Source organism: Bufo bufo, chromosome 6, assembly GCF_905171765.1.
Source record: "Bufo bufo chromosome 6, aBufBuf1.1, whole genome shotgun sequence".
Classification (NCBI taxonomy): Eukaryota; Metazoa; Chordata; class Amphibia; order Anura; family Bufonidae; genus Bufo; species Bufo bufo.
In genome coordinates, this window is record NC_053394.1 from 297755183 (window position 1) to 297772431 (window position 17249).

Here is a 17249-nt window from a genome sequence, read left to right on the forward strand (position 1 = left end):
GTCCTTTCACACTTGCGGCAGAGGATTCCGGCAGGCAGTTCCATCGCCGGAACTGCCTGCCGGATCCGTCAAAACGTATGCCAACTGATGGCATTAGTAAGACTGATCAGGATCCTGATCCATCTTACAAATGCATTGAAATGCCGGATCCATCTTTCCGGTGTCATCCGGAAAAACGGATCCGGCATTAACTTTTTTCACATTTTTTTTCGGTCTGCGCATTGTGGTATTTTGAATGCCGAATCCGGCACTAATACATTCCTATGTAAAAAAAAATACTGGATCCGTCATTTCGGCAAGTGTTCAGTTTTTTTGGCCAGAGATAAAACCGCAGCATGCTGCGGTATTATCTCTGTCCTGAACAGTCAAAAAAACTGAACTGAAGACATCCTGATGCATACTGAACGGATTGCTCTCCATTCAGAATGCATTAGGATAAAACTGATCAGTTCTTTTCCGGTATAGAGCCCCTGTGACGGAACTCAGTGCCGGAAAAGAATAACGCTAGTGTGAAACTTTGTAAATGAATGGCAATATTTTTCAGGAAAAAAACATAGATTATCAACACAAACATAAAACTATCAGTACCATATTAACATTTCTGCATACTGTACATGTCCTTTGCCACTTACTGCTAGTGGGATATTTAGTCTTCTTTAGACCAAATTATGGCTTTCATACTAAGTTGCAGTGTCTGGCCCTAGTGTCTGAATGGCAGAATACTACAAATGAGAGTATCAATGCTATAAATGGAATATGATGGTTAGGGGTCGTGGCGCATCATGGCCCCTGAACATCAAGTTACACTTCTGATTTCAATTAATATTTTACAAACTTTTCCTAGAATCCAAATTGTGTAGCAACTACAATAAAAATGTGCTTGCCTGATAAAAGTTTCATGAGGGTTTATACATCTAAGGCCCCTTTCACACGGGCGAGTTTTCCATGCGGGTGCAATGCGTGAGGTGAACGCATTGCACCCGCACTGAATCCGGACCCATTCACTTCAATGGGGCTGTGCAGATGAGGGGTGATTTTCACTTGTGCGTTGCGTGAAAATCGCAGCATGTTCTATATTCTGCGTTTTTCACGCAACGCAGGCCCCATAGAAATGAATAGGTCTGCGTGAAAATCGCAAGCAAGTGCGGATGCGGTGCGATTTTCACGCATGGTTGCTAGGAGATGATAGGGATGAGCAACCACATTAAAGTCTAATCACTGTATTATTTTCCCTTATAACATGGTTATAAGGGAAAATAATAGCATTCTAAATACAGAATGTTTAGTAAAATGTGCCTTGAGGGGTTAAAAAAAAAAAAATGTACTCACCTCATCCACTTGTTCGCGCAGCCGGCGTCGTCTTCTTTCTTCTTCTTTCAGGACCTGCAAATGGACCTTTAAAGACGTAATCGCGCTTACCACGTGGTGATCGCAGTGACGTCAGCGCAGGTCCTGCTGAATGAAGATAGAAGATCTTCTAATATTGCCTGCAAATAACGATCCGTGGCTCCATTCAAGTCAATGGTTCCTCAAAAAAAATGGAATGCATCCGCTTGTCTTCCATATCCGTTCTGTTTTTGCTGAACCATCTATTGAAAATGTTATGCCCAGCCCAATTTTTTTATGTACTTACTGATTAAACATTATTGTATGCTTCCGCAAAAAGCGGATCACAAACGGAAACCAAACAGAAAAAACGGACTTGCAAAACAGATCAGAATCGGAACGGGAACACTACTGAAACAAAAAAACGGATACGTTTAAAATGGACCGCAATACCATACCTAAGGCCTCTTGCATAGGACTGTATGGTTTTGCGGTCCGTTTTAAATAGATCCGTTTTTCCGTCTTTTTGTTTCAGTAGTGTTTCCGTTTCCGTTCCACTTCTGTTTTGTTTTGCCAGGGCATAAAATTGGGCTGGGCATAAAATTTTGAATAGATGGTTCCACAAAAACAGAATGGATATGGAAGACATACGGATGCATTCCATTTTTTTGCGGATTCATTGACTTGAATAAAGCCACGGATCGTTATTTGCGGGCAATAATAGGACAAGTTCTATCTTTCAGCGGAATGGAAATATGGAAGCAGAATGCATACGGAGTACATTCAGTTTTTTTTGCGGAACCATTGAAATAAATGGTTCCGCATACGGACCACAAACGGAATCCGCAAAAATGGAACAGAAACTGAAAAAATAAAATGTTCGTGTGCAAGAGGCCTAACTGATGAAACACATGCAAGAGTAAGGGCTCATGCACACGACTGTTGTTTTGCGGTCCGTTTTTCACAGATCCGTTCTTCCACAAAACATATCTGTATGGTTTCCGTATGCGATCAGTTTTTGCAGATCGGAAACGGAAACAGTAACTTATTAATCACCAAACACATGAGCAATATGGGCTGGGCATAGCATTTCTACAGCATTGATCCGCAAAATACTGATGACATACAGATGTGTTCTATGTGCGTTCCGTATTTTTTGCGGACCCTTTGACTTGAATGGGGCCTCGGACCGTGATTTGCGGACAATAATAGGATATGCACTACTTTTTTGCGGAACGGAAATATGGAAACGGAATGCACACGGAGTAGCTTTGGTTGTTTTTGCGGACCCATTGAAGTGAATGCTTCCGCATATGGTCTGCACAAAAACGGAACGGAGGCGGAAAGAAAATATGTTCATGTTCACGAGCCCTAAAACAAAGTATACCGATATAATAGGGCATATAAATCAAGCTAAAATGTCTACTACAGAATATTTTATTTGTGTGGTCACACTAATATAGCTCTACACGTATTGTATTGCATATAAAAAACTGAGTTTCTCCTTCTTCTATAGGAAGTACAGTCTAACCAGGGAACCACTGTTGGCCAAGTCAATGTCGAAATGGATGCAGCCCCAGGAAAAGATCTGACAAAGATACTCAATGACATGAGAAGCCAATATGAAGCTCTTGCAGAGAAGAACCGCAAGGATGCCGAGGACTTGTTTAATCAACAGGTAAATATCCATACTGTGCCCATACTGGAGGGACTTTTAAGAAATCTAACTGTTCACTTTTACTTTCCAGAGTAGTCAAATAACACAACAAATCAATGTAGGAGTCCAACAACAGCAGTCAAACAAAACTGAGATTACTGAACTGAGGCGTACTCTTCAATCGCTGGAAATGGAGCTACAAGCCCAGTATGCCATGGTAAGATGTCATCATTCATGAATTTAAGAATGCTAAACTAATTGGTGGTGTCCAAGTATCAGGTGAACAGTTAAATAAAGCTGAGAGTTTCTCATAAACACAGCTTTTGGACAGTTAAATACGATTACGTTTGAGTTCACATGTCATAGTAACATAGTACATAAGGCTGAAAAAAGACATCTGTCCATCCAGTTCGGCCTGTTATCCTGCAAGTTGATCCAGAGGAAGGCAAAAAAAAAAAACCTCTAGCCCGCCCTAGGTTCTTCTGATTATGGAAGGTAAGATTCTAATATGGGGAATCTAATGGAGATCCTGATGTTAGTGTTTTATAATGGTGATTTTAGATGAAAGACTTCCTTCCCGACTCCAATCAGACAATCAGAATAACTCCCTGGATCAACGACCCATCTCTAGTAGCTATAGCCTGTAACAGTGGCGTGCCTAAGGGGGGGGGGATCCACCCCCGGGTGTCAGACTGTCAGCTATACAGGGGGGCCCAATGTCTCTGCAAGGAAGGAGAGCTGTGATTCTCTTAGGAGAAAGGACCTTTGATGACATCATCACCATGTGACCAGTAATGAGGTAATCAAAGGTCCTTTATCTCTATCAGGAGTGTTGCTTCAGGAGAAGTTTGCCATAAATGTAGAGCTTTATTGTTAGGATTACTGCAGGAAAAGGTGATGGGGGCTGGTATGCTATTATACTGTAAGCTACTGTATACTGTGGGGTGCTGTATAGTGTGGGTGCTGTACTGCTCTATGGTATACTGTGGGGTGCTGTATATTGTGGAGTGCTATACTGCTCTACTGTATACTGTGGTGTGCTGGGTGCTGTATACTGTGGAGTACTGTATACTGTGGGGTGCTGTATAGTGTGGGGTGCTGTACTGCTCTGCTGTATACTGTGGGGTACTGTATACTTTGAGGTGCTGTATATTGTATACTGTTGGGTGCTGTATACTGTGGGGTGCTATATACTGTGAGGTACTGTATACTATATGGTACTGTATACTGTAGGGTGCTGTAAACTGTGAGGTACTGTATACTGTATACTGTAGGGTACTGTATACTGTAGGGTGCTGTAAACTGTGGGGTGCCATACTGCTATACTTCATACTGTGGGGTGTTATACTATGTATTACATACTTTGGGGTACTATATACTGTGGGGTGCTGTATACTGTGGGGTGCTATACTATATATTGCATACTGTGGGGTGTTATAGTATGTATTGCATACTGTGGGGTACTATATACTGTGGGGCATTGTATACTGTGGGGTGCTGTATAGTGTGGGGTACTATACTATATATTGCATACTGTGGGGTGCTGTATACTATAGGGTGCTTTATTGCATACTGTGGGGTACTGTAATCTATAGGGTGCTATACTGCATACTGTGGGATGCTATACTATATATTGCATACTGTGGGTACTGTATACTATAGGGTGCTTTACTGCATACTGTGGGGTACTGTATACTATAGGGTGCTATACTGCATACTGTGGGGTGCTATACTATATATTGCATACTGTGGGGTGCTGTATACTATAGGGTGCTATACTGCATACTGTGGGGTACTGTATACTATAGGGTGCTATACTGCATACTGTGGGGTACTGTATACTATAGGGTGCTATACTGCATACTGTGGGGTGATATACTATATATTGCATACTGTGGGGTGCTGTATACTATAGGGTGCTATACTGCATACTGTGGGGCACTATATACTGTGGGGTGCTATACTATACATTGCATACTGTGGGGTACTGTATAGTGTGGGGTGCTATACTATATATTGCATACTGTGGGGTGCTGTATACTGTAGGGTGCTATACTGCATAGTGTGGGGTGCTGTATACTGTGTATTGCATACTATCGGGTACTGTATACTTGGCGGTGTTATATACTGTATACTGTGGGGTATTACACTGTATACTGCGGAGTGTTGTACGCTATACACTAGGGCTGTTTCGGGCATCAAACTTTCGATACCCAATTGATACTTTTAACCCGGTATCGAAACAATACCGGGATTTGTCTTTTATCGATAGTAGGCTGTGCGCCATGTTCACTCAGCAGCACAGGAAGCAGTCTCTCCCTCCTGTGCTGCTGCAGCTGCCACCAATGAGAGGAGAGAGGGGAGGGGCTGTGACCACTGTGCCACCAATGATAACTAACATTTAATACATTACAAATGCTGGGTGCCGGCAATGTGTTTCTGCCGCCGGCTGTATTTGTATATTAAACGTTAATTATCATTGTGGCGCCCTGCCCCTTCCTCCCCAGAATAAAAACATTGGTGGCTCAGTGCACCCCCCCCCCCGCCCCAGTATTAAAATCATTGGTGGCAGTGGCAACAGGGTCCCCTCTCCTCTCCTCCTCATTGGTGGCAGTGGCAGCTTCTGATCGGAGCCCCAGCATTATAATACTGGGGCTCTGATCAGTTATCATGGCAGCTAGGACGCTACTGAAGTCCTGGCTGCCATGGTAAGCTCCCTGCTGCCGTGAACACAAAGCACAGGGCAGCAGGAACAGTGTGAGATCCTATTCACCCTAATAGAGCTCTATCAGGGTGAATAGGACAAGGGATGAAAAGATCCCAGGTTCTACCCCCTAAATAGTTATTAAAATAAACTGTAAAAAAATATATAAACAGTAAATAAATAAAATATTAAATATCACCACGTCCGAAAAGTCCAAACTATTAAAATATTAAAAAATATCTCCTATGTGGTGAACGGCATAAAAGAAAAACTGCGCGATTCGCCATTTTTTTTAAGTCACCTTGTCTCCCAAAAAAATAGGATAGGACTGCTGGATGTTCCAAAAAATGCGGAATGCACGCAGCTTTTGTTGCCGTTTTATTTTTTTGCGTGGTATCAAATGGTATCGAGTATCGCAATACTTTTTTATGTTATCGAAACCAGATCAAAATTTTGGTATCGAAACAACCCAAGTATACACTATGAGAGCTGGGGGTGAATAGATGTCAATTCAATAAATCTGATCTAGATAAGTGAAGGGTATTAGGTTCCCCTAAATAAAAACTGGCCCCCCTAACCCCCAATTTACATGCATCCTATAATCTGTAATAATAATTCCACTCTATAAGTCCTCCGACCACTAAACACTGGCGAGCTATCGTATCTGTGTTCACTCCTGCACCAGGGATGTGGTTCTGTCACCACTCATCCCTCTACTGCTTCCTTTTCATTGATTAATCGCATTGATTATATGGTTTAGGGTCAGCACTGACAATAGCCGTCCTCTAAAATCGCTTCATACATTGCCCCCAAAATGTTTGCCAGATCCCTGCATCCTCAGGGGTAATAGGCAACGACACTATATACGTGGCATAGTTTTTTTTTTATATTTGCTAGAAAAAAATAAACATGGGGCACAATGCGAAAGAGAGGATGGTTGGGGCAAATGGACAGAGGAGGCTCAAGATGGGTAAACAGCCCCCGACCTATGATATACTTAATCCGCCCCTGGTGCGCGCTCTGAAAAGCCAGGGAGTGCGCTCACGCCTATCTCACTTATATGCTCTCCGCCAGCCGCTGCTCAGCTTCCAGATGGGAAAACCTCCTATCTTCCTTGTAGCCGCTTGCTCCAGTGCTCCTGATCAAAAAAATGGCTGTGCTGTGCGGCCTGTGCCTTCTAGTGAAGTGACCACCTCACCAGTGTTGTGTGTGTCACAGTGTGTGTCTGCAGATACACTGCCGGCGAGCTGAGCCTGCAAAAAGCATTGTGGTGTGTGGCAGTTAGGAGTTGTGCAGACAGTCACAGTGGCACTGCGGTGTGTGGCAGTTAGGAGTGTTGCAGACAGTCACAGTGGCACTGCGGTGTGTGGCAGTTAGGAGTGTTGCAGACAGTCACAGTGGCACTGTGGTGTGTGGCAGGAGTGGTGCAGACAGTCACAGTGGCACTGTGGTGTGTGGCAGGAGTGGTGCAGACAGTCACAGTGGCACTGCGGTGTGTGGCAGTTAGGAGTGGTGCAGACAGTCACAGTGGCACTGTGGTGTGTGGCAGAAGTGGTGCAGACAGTCACAATGGCACTGTGGTGTGTGGCAGTTAGGAGTGGTGCAGACAGTCACAATGGCACTGTGGCAGAACAGTGTGCAGGCAAGAGGCAGCAGACTAGACAGACTAGAGAGGTGTTTTTTCAGTTAAGGGCCTTGCTGCCTTGAATTTTCAATGGTTGTAATATTATTACACTCCAGAAATACATCCAGGACCCTCTTGAACTCTTTTAGTGAACTCACCGTCACCACCTCCTCAGGCAGAGAGTTCCATAGTCTCACTGCTCTTACCATAAAGAATCCTCTTCTATGTTTGTGTAGAAACCTTCTTTCCTCCAGACGCAGAGGGTGTCCCCTCGTCACAGTCACAGTCCTGGGGATAAATAGATGATGGGAGAGATCTCTGTACTGACCCCTGATATATTTATACATAGTTATTAGATCTCCCCTCAGTCGTCTTTTTTCTATAGTGAATAGCCCTAATTTTGATAATCTTTCAGGGTACTGTAGTCCCCCCATTCCAGTTATTACATTAGTTGCCCTCCTCTGAACCCTCTCCAGCTCTGCTATATCTGTCTTGTTCACAGGAGCCCAGAACTTTACACTGTACTACATGTGTGGTCTGACCAGTGATTTGTAAAGTAGTAGGACTATGTTCTCATCACGGGCATCTATGCCCCTTTTGATGCAACCTATTATCTTATTGGCCTTGGCAGTAGCTGCCTGACACTGTTTTTTACAGCTTAGTTTGCTGTTCACTAAAATTCCTAGGTCCTTTTCCATGTCAGTGACAGTGACCCATTCTTAGTGTGTACCATTAATAACCACCCTCTGTTTTCTATCACTGAGCCAGTTACTTACCCACATACAGATATTTTCTCCCAGTTCAAGCATTCTCATTTTATATACTAACCTTTCATGTGGTACAGTGTAAAATGCTTTGGAGAAGTCCAGATATACGACATCCATTGATTCGCCGCTGTCGAATGTAGAACTTACCTCCTCATAGAAACTAATTAAATTAGTTTGACATGACCAATCCCTCATGAAACCATGCCGACATGGCGTTATTTGCTTATTTACATTTATCTCTTAGAAAACCTTCAAACAGTTTAGCCACGACAGATGTTAAACTTACCGGCCTATAGTTTCTGGGCTCTGTTTTTGGACCCTTTTTGAATATTGGCACCACATTTGCTATGCGGCAATCCTGTGGAACACTCCCTGTCAGTATAGAGTCCTTAAATATCAAAAATAAGGGTCTGACTATGACATTACTTAATTCTCTTAGGATACGTGGATGTATGCCATCTGGTCCTGGTGATTTGTCTATATTAATCTTTTGAAGACTCTGCTGTACTTTTTCTTGGGTCAGACAGGGCACTTTTATTGGGGAATTTACTTTTACATTCTGCATTTCATCTGACAGTTTATTTTCCTCAGTGAATACAGTGAAGGAAAAAAATATTTTATAGCTTTGATTTCTCCTCATCGCTCTCTGTAACTCCCCCCTCATTACTCTGTAGGGGCCCGACACCTTCAGAGTTATACTTTTCACCATTTATATAATTGAAGAACATTTTAGGGTTAGTTTTGCTCTCTTTGGCAATTAATCTCTTGGTCTCTAGTTTGACTGCTTTTATTAGTTTTTTACATATTCAATTTTTTTCCTTATAGTTTTTGAGTGCTTCCTCGCTACCCTCCTGTTTTAGTGATTTAAATGCTTTCTTTTTGTAATTTATTGCTTTCTTTACCGTTTCATTTATCCACATTTCTTTTTTCTTGTTCCTTAACCTTTTATTCCAATAAGGTATGTACCTCTCACAATTAGATTATAGGATGCTTTTAAAAATATCCCATTTTGTGGCTGTATTTTTATTTTTGAGAACTTTGTCCCAGTTAGTTAGGCCTATGGCCTCTCTTAGTTGGCTAAATTTAGCTTTTTTGAAGTTTGGTATTTTTGTTCCTCCCCGAAGAAACACTCTTTTCAATGACAATTGGAAGGTTATTACTTTATGTTCACTATTTCCCAGGTGTCCCCCAACCTGCACATCTGTTGTTTTGTCAGGTCTATTAGTTAATCCTAAGTCCAGTATGGCTGTCCCTCTAGTCCTGAACCAGTTGAGAAAGGTAATTGTCTTTGGTTATTGAAAATAACCTGTTTCCTTTATGAGATATACAGGTTGCAGTTTCCCAGTCTATATCTGGGTAGTTAAAGTCCCCCATAATAACGACTGATCTGCTGCCTCATCTATCTCGTTTAGTAGCAGATTTTCTGTGGACTCTGGTATATATGTGGTTTATAAAAAACTCCATGCCTCCATGTATTTCTACCCACAGTGACACCACATGTTCATGTCCCTAACTTATATCTTCTCGGCTTTAGACAGGACTTTGCATAAAGGCAGACTCCTCCCCCTCTCCGGTTTTGGCGATCCTTTCTAAAAAGACTGTAACCCTATACATTAACTGCCCAGTCATAGCTATCATCCAGCCATATCTCAGTTATTCCCACTATGTCATAGTCCTCCTCACACATCACTAATTCTAGTTCGCCAGTTTTATTAGTCAGGCTTCTGGCATTAGTATACATTAATTAAGAGGTTTATGTATATTTTTTACCCTACAACTATTCCTTCTGAACTGTTCTAGTACCTCCTTACATTCCTCCCTCAGTCCCATTACCTTGCCCCCCATCCTATAACGTAATTACCCTCCCCCAGTCCCTAGTTTAAACACTCCTCCAACCTTCTAGCCATCTTCTCCCCAACACAGTTGCCCCTTCCCCATTGAGGTGCATCCCATCCCTACGATGAAGCCTGTAGTCGACAGAGAAGTCGGCCCAGTTCTCCAGGAACCCAAACCCCTCCTTCCTACACCAGTTCTTGAGCCACTTTTTAACCTCCCTAATCTCCCGCTGCCTTTCTTGTGTGGCTCATGGTACAGGTAGTATTTTGGAAAACACTACCTTTGAGGTCCTTGCCCTAAGCTTGTGACCTAAATCCCTAAATTCATTTTTAAGGACGCTCCACCTACCTCAAACTTTGTCATTGGTTCCGATATTGACCATGACTCCTGGATCTTCTCCAGCCCCTCCCAGTACTGTCAACCCGATCCACGATGTGTCAAACTCGAGTGCTAGGAAGACAACACACCGTTCGATGATCCCGGTCTTTGTGACAGATCGCCCTATCTGTACTCCTAATAATTGAGTCTCCCACTACCAGCACCTGTCTGTCCTGCCCTGCTCTCCTGGTCCCCTGCTTACTGGAGCTGAAATTGCCCTGACTGGCAGAGGAAGGGTCCGGCTGCAGCAGTGCTCTCCCTGAACTGACATCCCCCTCATCTGCCAACCTTGCAAACTTGTTGGGCTGTGTCAGATCAGAGCTAGCCTCCCAGGCACTCTTCCCTCTACTCCACTTTCTAACTGTTATCCAGCTAGCTACCTCACTTTCCTATGCCTACTCGCTACCACCCTCCCCCACATTTACCCCATAGAGTGCTTGCTTGCTAGTGATGAAACTCTCCCGGTTAGATACACAATGTGGGATTCCAAACGGGCAATTTGCTCACATTTTGAACAAAGATATGCACCCTCAAACGGCTGTTCCTGGACTGCATACATTAGACAAGATGTGCACTGGACTGCGCTGCCAATAATGGAACACATGCTAAATGGGGATTAAGCAAGAAAAGAGAAAAAATACAATATAGTGCAATGATAAGAATCTAACTTGCTGTAGTCCCCTCCTAACATCCCTGAATCTGAAGTAACGTAATCTAAAGTCACACACTTAATACAAACATACACTTGAACTCAAACACACAAACTCTCACAAACTCGCATTGTTTGCCTGCTTGTACAAGTGCAGCTCTCAAACCAGACAGCTTTTTTCCCCTCTGGATTCAAAGGATTGAGCTGCCCTTAAGACTGGCTATTTAACTTCTCCTAATTAGATAGCCACACCCTAATTACTCACCTGTGCAACACCCTGGAGAAGGAAGAGAAAAAAAATGTAAAAATGTAATCACAGTATACTCTCAGCTGCTATGAAATAAACCTGGCAGCAAAAGCGAATCACAGTGTATAAACTAGACTACACTGCTCTGACTTGGTATAGAGTACAATAAAGTCAGGAACAGCCACTGAGCAATGCACACAAATATTTAGCTCTCACAAATACTCCCTTACATAATCTAAAGTTACATACTTAATACAAACACACACTTGAAATCAAACACGCGAACGCTCACAAACTCGTGTTGTTTGTCTGCTTGTATAAGTGCAGCTCTCAAACCAGACAGATTTTTTTCCTCTGGATTCAGAGGGTGAAAAGTGAATATTTATAGCAGGCTGATGATAGCCCACTGGCATTACTTGATCCCTATTGACTATAATGGGACCCGCCAGGGATTTGGCCAATTTCCTGCATAAATGCTAGGTATGTGCTGGACAAATACCACACCTACACATATAGACAGGCGCAGAAATAGATAGGGCCCCATTATCAAAACATAGTATGGACCTTCATCTCTATCAGATTTCTGCCCAATTTATTTTATTTTTTTACCTGGAGATATATTTTAATTTAAAAAAGTTAACCCTCTACCCTCTTACTTTAACCAAGTTCTATGTTGTAAAAAGGGGAACAAGTGCTTTTATGTAATCTGCACATTCTGGACATTACATTTATCAATATATTTACACTAACCAACTGAAAAAAAATATATTGATAAATCTCCCCCATACAGCTGTAACCCTCCTGTTTTCCCTCATATAGTATATCATAAAACTGTAAGCCTGCAACCAACACTAGGGGGAGCTTATTGGAATTCATACCATTAACATTGATCTCAATGGAAGTTGTAAAATATATATGCTCTGTACTCCCCCTAGTGACAGTTACATGAAAATCCCATGGTTTTATGTTGGGAATTAAAAGAAGGGGCACTCCCTTACCAGGATCTCCACAGCAGTGGAGTGGTCTGCCTCCATTGTAAGTAAAACACTGTCCATAGACGTCTTTGGGCCATACTCTACCTTTAAAGGGTTTCTATCACTTGGTATCACATATTTAGGTGTCAGACTAGCGATCCGCTAGTGTCTGCTCTAACAAACCATCCTAATATGATAGGTTTTGGGGCAACCGTTTTGCTAAAATAACAACTTATATCTATATGCTAATGAGCCTCTAGGTGCTATGGGGGCGTCATTAGCACCTAGAGGCTCCGTCTACCTTCCTAAACTGCCGCCGCCCAGCGCGCCCCTCCAGCCCGCCCATCTCCTGCTGAATGCGATCCTCTCCGTGCGCGTCTCTGTTCTGCGCATGCGCAGTGAATGTCTGACCGCTTCCCTGCTAAGACATCTCCACTGCGCCTGCGCCGATGACATCATAGTGCTCCGAGGAACAGGCGCAGTGGAGATGTCTGAGCAGGGAAGCGGTCAGACATTCACTGCGCATGCGCAAAACAGAGACGCGCACGGAGAGGATCGCATTCAGCAGGAGATGGGCGGGCTGGAGGGACGCACTGGGCGGCGGCAGTTTAGGAAGGTAGAAGGAGCCTCTAGGTGCTAATGACGCCCCCATAGCACCTAGAGGCTCATTAGCATATAGATATAAGTTGTTATTTTAGCAAAACGGCTGCCCCAAAACCTATCATATTAGGATGGTTTGTTAGAGCAGACACTAGCGGATCGCTAGTGTCTGACACCTAAATATGTGATACCAAGTGATAGAAACCCTTTAAGCACCTCTGATTCCAATTTCCTATGGAGGCATATGTAAGAAATTTCCAACTGAAAAAAGTTCCATCGAATGCTGCATAAATGAGTGTATTCCCAAATTGCAGCATTGCTTCCAGGAGAGAGTACTTATGTAATATAGTGCAATATGGAGACACCATATCATGGCACATTGAGTAGCCGTGGCCTCACTGTTTAGAGCCGTATGGAAAGTAGAATAGCTATATGGGGTTCCATGGTTACAGTCAAACTTAGTGTGGATATTAACCGTTATTAAACCTTCTTATTTTAAAACAGAAACAATCCTTGGAGGAATCATTGGCAGAACAAGAAGGTAGCTACTGCTTGCAAATATCACAAATCCAAATGATAATCAGCAGTGTGGAAGATCAGTTGGAACAAATAAAAAATGATACTGCATGCCAGAAGTCTGAGTATGAAACACTTTTGGACATCAAAGTCCGTCTGGAACAGGAGATTGCCACCTATCAGAAACTTTTGGATGAAGGGTAAAAAAAAAATTGACTGCTGACACTAATTTCATAATTTTCAGAAGAAATGTATTCGTAGTGCATTGCTATACTGGTTGCTTGTCTTACAGAGATTCTGAGGTTGGACAAGTTACAACACAACAAGGGAGCAGGACTACAACTACTAGTCAAGCTTCCCGAGCTGGAGGCACATCAGTCCAGTCTTCCAGAGCTTCTACAACTCAAAGTTCAAGGTCTGCAACTTCAACTTCTCAAACTTCAGGAGCAGGAAGTGTAGTTTCTGGAAGTGGAGGCCTTGGTGCTTCAGCTACTTCTGGAAGTAGACTTTCTAGTGGCTTACGTTCCTCTATTCAGACCTCTAGTATTACAACATCTTCTGCAACTAAAGGTCAGTCTGGCTCTGGAAGTGCAGGTTCTGGTGGTCAAAGCTCTAGTGCATCAGCCACTTCTGGTACTGCAGGTGCAAGATCGGGAGGTTCATCATCCTCTGTTGGATCTGGAAATCAAAGCTCAGATGGTAAATAGGATCTATATTAAGACATAATGCTGTTAATGTCTTTTTACCTTATTTTGAACTCTAATCGTGTACTTGAGAGTAATAGTGGGTTTAGACAGGACAAGGAGCAGCCAATTATCTGGAAGGAAGTGTTCCTTCCTGACAACTGAATGCTCGTTACGTGGAGGTTAAGCTCTGCATTTACATGCAGCGATCATCTCCACAGTATGGGAAGGAGCGATCGCTGATCCTCATCCAGCTTCATTCTTTCTAAGCAGCAGAGTGCTGCTTAGACAGCATAATATGCTGCCCAGAAATTATAATTTACTGGCCTACAGGAACGACAGTTTCATCTAATGAACAAGAGTTTTGCTCATTCATCGGGTGATCAGCACTTTTAGACGGGCAGATTGTTAAGAATGAGGGTTCGCAGGAACATTCGTCCCCTATAATCTTCCGTGTAAACCCAGCATAACACTGGGTGCTTTTGATTGATTTCACAGTATCATCAACACTAAAACCATTAGCTTGCAGTCCCAGTAACTGTGGTCTGATCCAAGTATTAGAGTTACATACGTACAGAAAGAAAACTTTGGCACATATACTGGTGGTGATCATTAATGGTGTATTACTGTAAATTCATTGCCCCATTTTGTTTAGCTGTAATATTAGTAGTAGTAGCAGTGGAAGTAGCAGTATTTGTAGTAGCATTCATGGTAGTAGTTGTAGTGGTAGTACTAGCAGTAATAACGGCAGCATTTGTTGTGAAAGTAGCAGGGAGATCTTTGGTTGGTTCCTTGCATAGTACCTTCTATTCACATGTTTCCCCCTTCGGGCGTACCACATGATGTTTAAAGAGGACCTTTCACCGATTCTTACCCTATGAACTAACTATACAGATAGGTAGAGCGGCACCCGGGGATCTCCCTGCACTTACTATTATCCCCGGGCGCCGCTCCGTTCTCCTGCTATGCCCTCCGGTATCTCCGTTCCCTAAGTTATGGTAGGCGGAGTCTGCCCTAGCGCTGGCCAATCGCACTGCAGAGCTCACAGCCTGGGAGAAAATAACCTCCCAGGCTGTGAGCTCTGCGCTGCGATTGGCCAGCGCTAGGGCAGACTCCGCCTACCATAACTTAGGGACTGGTATCTCCGCCTACTATAACTTAGTGAGCGGAGATACCGGAGGGCATAGCAGTAGAACGGAGCGGCGCCCGGGGATAATAGTAAGTGCAGGGAGATCCCCGGGTGCCGCTCTACCTATCTGTATAGTTAGTTCATAGGGTAAGAATCGGTGAAAGGTCCTCTTTAAATAAAACAATGCTAGGGAGAACAAATAACCATACAAAAGTGAACATCCTTACCTCTCCTTAGTTGAGAGATGTGAAATAACCAGCTTTGTAAATGTAACTTTTGCATTGCTCACAAATCCCAATAAAGTAAAAGCAAACTTTTTTTTTCAAAGCTTGCAATCTCACACCACTCACGTCAGTATATCTTGAGCCAAGGAAAGGTAAGGAGGGAAACACCATATAGTGCTCAAATAATATTGCCATACAGAGCTTAAATAGGACCACCCAATCAGTAAACAAGGGAATGTAGCTGCATCCTGTGCAGTTTCTTCATATATTTGGGTAGTAAGCATAGGATTGGGGGTAAGCTTATACATATAGGTTGCATACCACTAAGGTTGGCTCAGGGTAATAGGAGTACTGGTGATACATGCAGTGTTCGTAATTGTAGTAGTGGTAGGTAGTAGTCATCAGATTTCTAATTCCTCTCCATTGCACTCCATAGCAAAAACTAGGAGGACAATAGTGAAAACTGAAACCTACATTGATGGCAACATTGTGGACTCAAAAACTGAAGAAATTGAAGAGCCAGTTAAATGAGATGTGACACAAAGAGCAGAATATGGGAAGCCGCAGTCATACAGTTATCCTCCTCTATCGCTGATATGGGTTCTCAGCTTTTTTTCCTTTTGTTTTTAACATGTCTACATGTTTCTTTATGCCTAAACTTAAATAAATTCCTGAAGCAACTGACTTTGTGTGTGACCCAACATGGACATTTTTTACAATTTTGTAAGTTTATTTTACTATAATCTTGAATGGCTATTTGGGCTAGCAAGGTCACAATGAACATGGAAGAAAATAATAGACAAGTATACAATGCAAATCTTGATGAGAACATCATGAAAGGACACCTATGTTCTAGCACAAATGCAAAAAAAAATTGAGAAGCTTCATATATTTGACAGTTTTGGAAGCACAACCTGCAAACCCAGAAAATGCTACCAATCACCACTACAGTTTGTAGGAAGCTAAAGCCAACCCTAGGTTCTTCACAGAGCCTGCCACAAGGCCAAATGGCCTTGTCTGCTAGGGACCCAGATTACTTGTGTAGCCTAAAGCGGTAGAAAACTGGTGTGAGTTTGCCAGAAGCAGACCTACCAGAATGACTGGGATGCAAAGAGTAGTAGGGTCAGAAGTTGAAGAGACAGATAGAGCCCAAACAGCAGATGAAGGGTTAATCCAGAAACTAGCCACGATCAGAATACCACAGGAAGCAGAAGAAGCCAATTCAGCAGACAAGACATTCCAGAAACTAGCGATGATCAGTACACAGACGGTAAAGCTACAAAAACAGCTAAGGTACAAAAACAGAGGTACAGAGCTAGGATAGTATATATTCAGTAGAGAGCAGTTGGTATGGCTGTAGAGATAAGCAAACCACTTTAGATTCATTTCGGGTCCGGTTCGTCAAATTTTTGAACAAGTTCGGTTCGGACTTGAATCGGTTTGAGCAGAACCAAAGTTGCTACAATTGCCTTAAAAGTTGGTATATAATACCCTCTAGCCTCCTAGGACTTAAGGAAAACCTGTCTCTTTTCGTTTATCTTTAATTAATTTTTTCCATCCTCCCTCCCCAAGCCCTGGAACGCAATGACAGAAATAGTAAATGATGTCCGAGTGACTTTGACATCCATAGCCATAGGTAAATACACATTTGACGGTGTTAACATAAAGCGTATTTAAAAACACACTGCGCTGGCACATATCTCATGCTTATTCAGGGACAGGACTCATATCAGGTTAATTTGCATATCTATCAAATCGGTTTTTTTACACAATAAAAGCACACAGAGCTATGGGGACTGGGTATTGCGGATGTGCTAGCGGCCATCTAGCAACCCATGTCCTCAGCTCTATACACAAAATCCCGGTGACAGGTTCCCTTTAAGAAATAAATAATCCTCCCATTCATGAACACCTGTACATTGTGATCTTTCTAGA

General features: G+C 42.8%; 1 protein-coding gene across 1 annotated transcript in view; it reads left to right on the forward strand.

The window, feature by feature from the left end:
• The window catches only part of LOC121005685 (keratin, type I cytoskeletal 10-like), a 46863-nt gene extending 31018 nt beyond the window's left edge, over positions 1–15845 (forward strand). The window contains exons 4-8 of the mRNA XM_040438460.1: positions 2843–3004; positions 3075–3200; positions 13267–13478; positions 13571–13848; positions 15751–15845. Coding sequence (XP_040294394.1) covers positions 2843–3004; positions 3075–3200; positions 13267–13478; positions 13571–13848; positions 15751–15845 — 873 coding nt within the window. The remainder of the gene's footprint in view (positions 1–2842; positions 3005–3074; positions 3201–13266; positions 13479–13570; positions 13849–15750) is intronic.
• The last annotated feature ends 1404 nt before the right edge of the window (positions 15846–17249 follow it).